Genomic DNA, 9,913 nt, shown 5'->3' on the forward strand with positions numbered 1-9,913 from the left:
CCGCCCGGAGACGTCGATGGCACCTGGCTTGGCACTGGCCAGTCTGGTGTAAACCACTCAGAGCTCCTGAGTTAATGTTAATGTTAATGGACTACCAGTGTGAATATTTGTTATATAGTTTAATAAATCTCTTCTTTGATTTTGAAACAGTGTAGCGTGGCCTTAATTTGTTATTATTACAGTACATTTTTGTGTTCGCAGCAATGGCAATATGTTTTATTTGGTTGGTAGATCTTGTTGAGCTGGTAATTTGAAAAGTAGCTCACAAGCCTAAAAAGTGTGAGCACCCCTGCTCTACACAGATTGTCTTTAAATCTTGAAGCTTGCGGGGGGCCCTCTTGTGAATCTGGATCTTCAGATGCTTCCACAAATGTTCAATTGGGTTAAAGTCAGGTGATTGACTGGGCCATTCTAACAAGTTGATTTTCTTTCTCTGAATCCAATTGCAAGTTTCCTTTGCTGTATGATTTAGATTGTTGTCCTGCTGGAAGGTCCACCCACGTCTCATCCTCAGCATCCTGGATGGCAGCAGGTTCATCTCAAGAATCTCTCTGTACATGGCTCCATTCATTGTTCCTTCAATGATATGAAGTGTGCCAGTACCACGAGAGGAGAAACAGACCCACACCATGATACTTCCACCTCCAAACTGCACTGTTGGTATAGTGTTATTCGGGTGATGTGCAGTGCCATTTCTCCTCCAAACATGGTGTGTTGTGTGACAGCCAAAAAGTAAAACTTTGGTCTCATCTGACCAGAGTACATGCTCCCAGTAGTTCACTGGCTTGTCCAAATGTTGTTTGGCAAACCTTAAACGAGCTTCAACTTTTTTTCAGTAGTGGAGTCTTGTGGGCTGAGCGTGCATTGCCTACTGTCCTTTCTGTCACAGTTGTACCTGCTGCCTCCAAGTCTTTCTGGAGCTCTTTCCTAGTGGTCCTTGGCTCTTTGGCTACTCTTCTAAGTATCCTTCTGACTCCCTGATCAGAAATCTTGCAAGGAGCTCCTGTGCGTGGCTGGTTGATGGTGGAGTGATGTTGCTTCCACTTACGGATAATGCCCCCAATGGTGCTTACTGGAAGATTCAGAAGTTGTGAAATACGTCTGTAGCCAATTCCGTTTTCAGTCTGTCTTCTGCAACAATCTGGTTGCGAAGGTCTTGAGACAGCTCTTTGCTTTTACCCATCATTAGATGTTTGTTGTGTGGCACCATGGTAACAAAAAACCCTTTTATAGCCCATCAATATATTCTAACCCGGCTGACATAATTAGCACAGATTGGAGGTAGAGTTGCTCCTAATTAGTTATGGTTTTCAGCTGGTTCCTTGCCTTTCCTTGCTGTGGTGTTCTGCTTTTTCTTGTGTGTTCAATACTTTTTTCCTGTTTCATTCCACTTTATTCCACATAACTTTATGAACTTAGATTTTTTTTTGGTCTGGATTGTTTGAATTAATACCAAAGACTGGTGCAAATTTAACTTGCATAGGCTCATTGGAAATACATTTACTGGACAAAATATTGATGCGTTCAATACTTATTTCCCCCATTGTACTAAAAACATACTCATGTTCGAACTACAAACAATAGTATCAAACCATATTATTTTGCTCAAATATATCCTTCACACTTTACATTTCTACAAGCACATACTACACACACACACACACACACACACACACACACACACACACACACACACACACGTGTGGGCTTGGGTCCCACCTCGGAGGGAGGGCAGATGCTTTATTTCGACTGAGGAGAATGTACTGATGAGTCCACTGGGCTTTCCCATACGTGTCTTTCTCTCTCTCTCTCACACACCCACACACACACACTCCCTTCCCTGGCCTCAGCTGGTCCCAGTGCAGCCTTAGTGGAGGGCCTAGGGAGCAGATGGAGGGGGCCCCAGCGTGGTCCTTATCTCTGGGGTCATCTGGACCCCCTCAGGCCCAGCGCCTGGCAGTCTGTCTGGCCTTCCTCTGGTATTTGACACATCTACAGACGTGTGGTCATGGAAACATTGTGTTACTGTTTTATGAGCTGGTTTTTTAATATGTATGAGCTCGATTGGACCACAAATGTCCTTCTTCTCCGATGGTGTTTTTGTTGTGATTCAGTTATCTAATTAAGCTCTCTCACCCCCCCCTGTCTCTCTCTCTCTCTTTCTGGCAGGACGTGTCGTGTCTGAACAGGGACACGTCCAAGGTGATCGTGGTGGACTGTAAGAGGGAGGCCTTCAGCCTGCAGCCCTTCAACGGCATGGCGCTGACCAAGTGGGACGGCAACTCTGAGGACCGGACGCTCTACGACCTCGCCGCCTTCCTGAAAAGTAAGCGTTTTTGTTTTTGTTTTCGGCCCGCGTGGAAGAAAGCGCCACTCCCGATCTTATGTCAACTTTCTCCCCCCTATAGCCAAGCACTAGAAATGGACATTTGTTCTTATTTGTTTTCTGGTCTTTTTCTGAGCTTTTGCAGCTGACGCTGAAAACTCACCGCCAACGTTGCCTCAGCGGCGTCGTGTATAACAGATGTAGACATAGACTACAGTTTCAATGTTGCTAGTTAAGATCATTTTTACGTCGGCCTCACACAGAGAAAACAGGTGAGACTCCGACTCTCTAACGACTCGTAGCGAGCGAGTTGGGGGAGCCACAGGCTGTATGGCTGCTCTAACCTGTTAACATGGCTGTATGGCTGCTCTAACCTGTTAACATGGGCTGTATGGCTGCTCTAACCTGTTAACATGGCTGTATGGCTGCTCTAACCTGTTAACATGGGCTGTATGGCTGCTCTAACCTGTTAACATGGCTGTATGGATGCTCTAACCTGTTAACATGGGCTGTATGGCTGCTCTAACCTGTTAACATGGCTGTATGGCTGCTCTAACCTGTTAACATGGGCTGTATGGCTGCTCTAACCTGTTAACATGGCTGTATGGCTGCTCTAACCTGTTAACATGGGCTGTATGGCTGCTCTAACCTGTTAACATGGCTGTATGGCTGCTCTAACCTGTTAACATGGCTGTATGGCTGCTCTAACCTGTTAACATGGGCTGTATGGCTGCTCTAACCTGTTAACATGGCAGCATGGCTGCTCTAACCTGTTAACATGGCTGTATGGCTGCTCTAACCTGTTAACATGGGCTGTATGGCTGCTCTAACCTGTTAACATGGCTGTATGGCTGCTCTAACCTGTTAACATGGCTGTATGGCTGCTCTATCCTGTTAACATGGGCTGTATGGCTGCTCTATCCTGTTAACATGGCTGTGTGGCTGCTCTAACCTGTTAACATGGGCGCCTAAATGAAACTCCCACGCATCGCTGAGGAGAGCCGAGGTTGACGCTTGCGGTGTCATTTAGCCGTTAGCGTTCTCTGGCGCTAATATGCCACTGGCTGTGCTGGAGATGGACAAACTGCACTGTCGAGCAGCCCAGTGTCTCCTCCACCCCCTCTTCCTCCTCCACCTCTCACTCCTGTGTCTCCTCCACCTCTCACTCCTGTGTCTCCTCCACCTCTCACTCCTGTCTCTCCTCCACCTCTCACTCCTGTCTCTCCTCCACCTCTCACTCCTGTGTCTCCTCCTCCTCCTCCTCTCGCCAGTCCCTCTTGTGTCTCCTCCTCGACCTCCTCCTCCACCTCTCACTCCTGTGTCTCCTCCTCCTCCTCCTCCTCTCGCCAGTCCCTCTTGTGTCTCCTCCTCCTCCTCTCGCCAGTCCCTCTTGTGTCTCCTCCTCCTCCTCTCGCCAGTCCCTCTTGTGTCTCCTCCTCCACCTCCTCCTCCACCTCTCACTCCTGTGTCTCCTCCTCCTCCTCTCACCAGTCTCTCCTGTGTCTCCTCCTTCTCCTCCTCCTCCTCCTCCACCACCTCTCCCCTCTCATTCCTCCTCCTCTCACCAGTCACTCCTGTGTCTCCTCCTCCACCTCTCACTCTTGTGTCTCCTCCTCCTCTCACCAGTCTCTCCTGTGTCTCCTCCTCCTCCTCCACCTCTCACTCCTGTGTCTCCTCCTCCTCCTCCTCCTTCTCTCACCTCTCACTCTTGTGTTTCCCTTGCAGCCATCGCCCTGAGCGGGGTGGAGGACGTGCGTTCGGTCCTGGAGAACTACGCCCTGGAAGAGGACCCCATAGAGGCCTTCAAACGCAGACAGGCCCTGGTAGCCCAGGTACACACACACCTGAACATGTAGCCCAGGTACACACACACACCTGAACATGTAGCCCAGATACACACACACACACACCTGAACATGTAGCCCAGATACACACACACACCTGAACATGTAGCCCAGGTACACACACACACCTGAACATGTAGCCCAGGTACACACACACACCTGAACATGTAGCACAGGTACACACACACACACAGACACACACACACATGAACATGTAGCACAGGTACACACACACACACACACACACCTGAACATGTAGCACAGGTACACACACACACACACCTGAACATGTAGCCCAGGTACACACACACACACACACAGACACACACACACACATGAACATGTAGCACAGGTACACACACACACACACACACACCTGAACATGTAGCCCAGGTACACACACACACCTGAACATGTAGCACAGGTACACACACACACACCTGAACATGTAGCACAGGTACACACACACACACACACACACCTGAACATGTAACCAAGGTACACACACACCTGAACATGTAGCACAGGTACACACACACACCTGAACATGTAGCACAGGTACACACACACACACACACACACACACACCTGAACATGTAGCACAGGTACACACACACACACACACACACACCTGGACATGTAGCACAGGTACACACACACACCTGGACATGTAGCACAGGTACACACACACACACACACACCTGAACATGTAGCACAGGTACACACACCTGAACATGTAGCACAGGTACACACACACCTGAACATGTAGCCCAGGTACGCACACACCTGAACATGCTCTAGCCACAAACTGTTGGACTTTTTCCCAATCTTGAGTCATATCCTGATCAAACAAGAGTGATATTTAATTCTAAAGGTCAGGGTTAGAGGAAGTAGAAGGTGTTTTTATGTGTAGCTTACTATGACCTCCCACACTAGGAGAGCAGTCTGTTTGTCTTCAGTGGAATCTCTTCCTGGTATGTTCCAAACAATAGGGGTGTAACGGTACACGTATTCATGCCAAATATTTTTCGGTACGGGTCCTTACAAACGTTGCTTAAGTTTTTGGTGTGTTGAAGTAAATCTCAGCCAGTACGCATGCACACACACACCACAGAGAGACTGTCACTAGTTTAGCTTAGTTTAGTTTAGTTTAAAGTAGAGCTTGAAGTTTCTCCAGGATGCCTTGAGTCTCCTGTTTGGGAAAATTATGGTTTCTCAGTTACCTACGATGATGATGGACAGAGACAGGTGGATCAGACCAAAGCTATATGTGTGGTGGCCTGGGAAAACCCTTCACATGGTGGCATTTTGACATTTTCATTTTTTTATATTTCCATAAATTAGAAGTTCTCAGCTATTCATAACTGGTTGAATGACTGAGATAGCCCTTTATTTTAAAAAGTTATGAGCATTTTAATGTAGCATGTCAAAAAAAGTGAAAGGGGAGAAATCCTCCCCTTTCTCCTCCGGGTCAGGGGAGGAGCCTATGCAGATCGGCCGGTCTCGTTAGTCTGCTTGTGATGCGGTGGTAGTCTGCTTGCCTCGTCGGTATGCGAGGGACAGATCCATTTGTGTGTCTTCTAGTTAAGATGTTATTACTTTATGCTTATTGTGAGCATCAGTAAACTGGCAATAACACAGGTGGAAGTATCGTCTCTCCTTTCGCTCATGTGTGCGTGCGTTGCTTAACTGAGAATGAGACACGTTCAACGTGATGTTGTTTCGCTAGCAAACTACCCGCCACAAAAACATAAAAATAAGTACTTTCTCTTTTGTTTTCTTAAAATGTTTATTCACCATAATGTAGTATGGAGTTCAAAGTACTAGAATACCACATAATATCAAAATCGCCAAAATCGCGATTTCCATCTATATTTGCTCTTTGCCACGAACGAACGCCAGCGACATCCGACGGGTTTTCCCAGGCCACCACACATATGCTGCCGTTGTTCAACTACGATCGGGTATGCGGCTGGCTGTACGTTGAACTTGCTAACTCATTTGAGACGCGTCACCTGAATGTGAACATCACAGGTACAAGAAAAATGCAAACCCAGCTCCCCATGGCATTAGCAGCCTCTCGCTAACAATTCAGACCGGGCCAAAGCTATTATATACAGGGGTGCACATAACTGGTGCGCCAGTGCGCATGCGTCGCCAAAATGCATGCTGCGCGGCAGATCAGCGGCATGAACGCGCTCTTGCGCACCAACAGCTGGAAGCGCTGGGAGAGGAATTTACTTCCTCAAAATCCAACTGCTGACTGCTGACTGCTGCATCACTGAGGCACCTGACTAGCCCCACTAAGTAACTATTTGCCGTCCCCTCAGCCGAAGGCCCGACGAGTAATCCACCACAACAGTCGACCGACGACGACCACGGCGACTCCCCTCACGAAAACATTCGGAAAGTATCGTAACTTGTACTTTCATTCCGCGTATCGCGTATCGCACGGTTATCTCGCCGCCACGTGAAAATTCAGTCCCGAACGACTCGTCGCTAAAAGGAAAAACAACACCAAGGGACTTCACGTTTCTTTTCTCTGAAGCTTTCAAACGTTCAGACGTTTGTTTTACAGCTTCATTATCGCACCTCGACCCCTGACCCAGGGAATATGGTTGGGAATTCTATTAGAAGAAAAAAAAAAGACTTTGTTGCACAATCAAAATAATGAGCTATTTAAAGTGATAGCCTACAACATCCTCTACCATGGTTGAAATTGAGGACAGTATTAACAGCAGTCAAGAGAGCAGTGATGATGATGATGATTAAGCTTGTAGCATAAGTAAATGCTTAGGCTGTAACTTTTTGTTGAAAAGTTGATTTCAGTGTTTACAGAACAGAGCAGTGCTTAAAGAGATGTCAGTTGATTTCATTGTGTTTAAAGAACAGACATTCAGTTAGTGCTTAAAGAGATGTCAGTTGATTTCATTGTGTTCAAAGGAGTCTGACAGACTTTCATGCTTAAAGAGCAGTCATTTGATTTTGCATTTGTTTCTTTTGTTTTGCACACAATCATTTGTTCGTTCATCTTTATTTATGAATAAATGTCGTTTTGCTAATATAAGTTATCCATGTATCCCTTTATTATCCATCCTGTGGGACGGGTCGTGACTCGCGAGCTCGGGGAGCACCAAGCAGCATCCCTAGGTGCTCCTCTGAGCACTGGCCCCAAAAAGTTATGTGCACCCCTGATTATATATGACTAAGTCACGCTTTTTTTCATAGTTTTACATTGCCGTCTACAGCCGCCAGAGGGCGCTCTGGGCTTGTCACAACTATATGCTGCTCCTGTACCACTGAAGAATTAACTGAAACATTAACGGGAGCTTGGTGAACTTGTTTACTGGTAACTTGCTTGTTGGACTAGCTGGTTATGTTAATTTAGCCTATTCAGCCTCCCAGGTATGTTCTTTATGCTATTGTGTAGCTGAATACCTTAATTAAATGTGGCTTGTTATGTTACTTTAGCCTATTCAGCCTGTTGTTCTGTGTGCTATTGTGTAGTTGAATAACTTGCTTTTCCAGATTAAATGTCTGTTCTTGGTCTTGGATTTTGTGAAATACATTTCTAAATAAATGCAATTTATAGTCCAGTGCGATTTATATGTGTTTTTTTCTTCATGACGCATTTCTTAATGGTGCGACTTATACTCCGGAAAATACGGTATTGTAAATCAAAGAGGTCTAAAAAAGGTCTTAAATTGGACTTGTTGAAACTTGTAGGAACCCTGTGTTTGCCTCCCTGCAGGAGGAGGAGCAGCGTCAGGCAGAGCTGGCCCAGCAGAAGAAGCAGGCCCTCTCTCTGGGCTCCCTCGCCGGCCGGTTCTGGCGCTCCAAGCAGCAGTGAGGTGGAACACTCTCAACCTCGCGCCCACCAACCGCAGCCCACCCCGCTGACAGCGTCTGGCCAACGGGACGGCGGCGGCGGAGGCGGCGGTCACCCGGGGGTGGGGCTTGGCGGCGCGTCCGGACGCGTGGGGGGAACGAGACGAAGAGAGAGAGATGGAGAGAGAGACCGTCCAATCAGCAGTCACAACCAAGCGAGGCTCCAATAGAACGACCGGTTCCCTCTGTTGTTACCAGAGAAGGTCCACTTCCTGGATCTCAGACGCCAAAAAAAACTGCTTCCATTGGTCCCTCGTTTTGTCACCTGACTGACATATACGACACAGTGCAGGTCGGCCACACGAGGACACGTTCATCGAACCCTTTTCCAGACGTTCCACTTTCATCAGGTCCAAAAGCCCCAACAGCCGTACGGAGTCAGAACCGGAGAAGAAGTGCACTTATCTGCAACTCCCGCGCACTCGGATCTGGAGCACTCCGCACCGAAAAATGGACTTGGATCAGCTTCGTGGCCGAAACAGTTCCCTTTCACCGGTTTAAGTTGTTTTTTTTGTTTTTTTTCTGGAGGGGTGGGGGGGGGGGGGGAGAGGGGCAAAATGTATATCCCAGACTGTTCGGACCTGGGTTTAGAATAACAATATTATTATTATTATTATTATTAGATATGTTGCACTTGGAAGACTCGCTGAACTTCTCATCTCCACCAATGAGAAGGCCAGGCATGGACAGGTGCAGGTCAGAGTCTTAGGAGACGTCGTCCAATGGCGGCTTGGGGATCACTGCGCTGTTACGACAGAGAAGGACAGAGAGACATTTTTAGCCAGTCGAGCCAAAGAGAGCCGTTGGACACTTGGGGGCTGGTGTGCCGTTCTTCAGAGAAGCAGAGAGGATAGTGGATCATCATGTCTGAATATGAATTATGTGCTTGTTGAATGTTCTGTGAGATTCAAGTTGATGTGAAGCATTCACATAGTCCCCCGATGAAAACAATAAAGCGTATTCCATGGAGCTTTGGTGTCCTGAGTGGTTTGACTGCTGCACTGTTCTCTCCTGCTACTGGTCCATGGCAGGTCACCTGACAACCAGCTGGTTAAAGGGGCCTCTTGAGTTTGTTTTATGATCTAATGCGCTGTCCATACTGTATGAATATTAATATGTATATAGTCATACTGTATGAATATGTAGTCATACTGTATGAATATGTATATAGTCATACTGTATTAATATTAATATGTATATAGTCATATTGTATGAATATTAATATGTATATAGTCATACTGTATTAATATGAATATGTAGTCTTAAGGCCAATGCACACGGCGTGCAATTTTTGTTGCCGGACAACATTCGATTGCAATGCACACGGCGTGCGATGCAATTTTTGTCGCACCGCAAAATTCCATTTTCAACTCACACCATTGAAGTCTATGAGAAAATCATAAAAAATCGCATCCCAATGCACACGGCGTGCAATTTTTGTCGCACCAAAACATTCCATTCTCAATTGTTACGTAGTCGGACCAGGCAGGCTGATTACAATAGGCTCTACCAATATTGCTTGCCTTGCTTCCACAATTTCTACAAGATACAACTGGACATATTGTGATAAAATATGTGGGTCCCCTGATTTCGGGGTATTGGTAAAATGTCAGGAGAGGGAGCGCACAAAACACACAGCCAGAAAGTAAAAAATGTATGCTCCAGTCTCTCTCCCCGTTATGAGTGACTCAATTAATTTAGATAGACCAGTTGAAGTTTTCCCAATTGTCCCATTGTGATGCAATAATCCGTCGCACCACAAACATTTGCAAAATTTGACAGTGCGAAAAACTTGCACGCCGTGTGCTTTGTCCCATTCAAAATGAATGGAATCTAATTTTCGCGGTGCGATTAA

General features: G+C 46.6%; 1 protein-coding gene across 1 annotated transcript in view; it reads left to right on the top strand.

Annotated features, from left to right (window-relative positions):
• Window positions 1–8,548, top strand: part of timm50 (translocase of inner mitochondrial membrane 50 homolog) — a gene marked incomplete at its 5' end in the record, with an annotated part of 68,474 nt that extends 59,926 nt beyond the window's left edge. The window contains 3 exons of the mRNA XM_080530601.1: window positions 2,170–2,326; window positions 4,052–4,158; window positions 7,922–8,548. Coding sequence (XP_080386727.1) covers window positions 2,170–2,326; window positions 4,052–4,158; window positions 7,922–8,020 — 363 coding nt within the window. The 3' untranslated portion in view covers window positions 8,021–8,548. The remainder of the gene's footprint in view (window positions 1–2,169; window positions 2,327–4,051; window positions 4,159–7,921) is intronic.
• Between the last annotated feature and the right edge of the window lie 1,365 nt (window positions 8,549–9,913).

Source organism: Nansenia antarctica (genome assembly GCF_963989245.1).
Source record: "Nansenia antarctica genome assembly, chromosome: 5".
Taxonomy (NCBI): Eukaryota; Metazoa; Chordata; class Actinopteri; order Argentiniformes; family Microstomatidae; genus Nansenia; species Nansenia antarctica.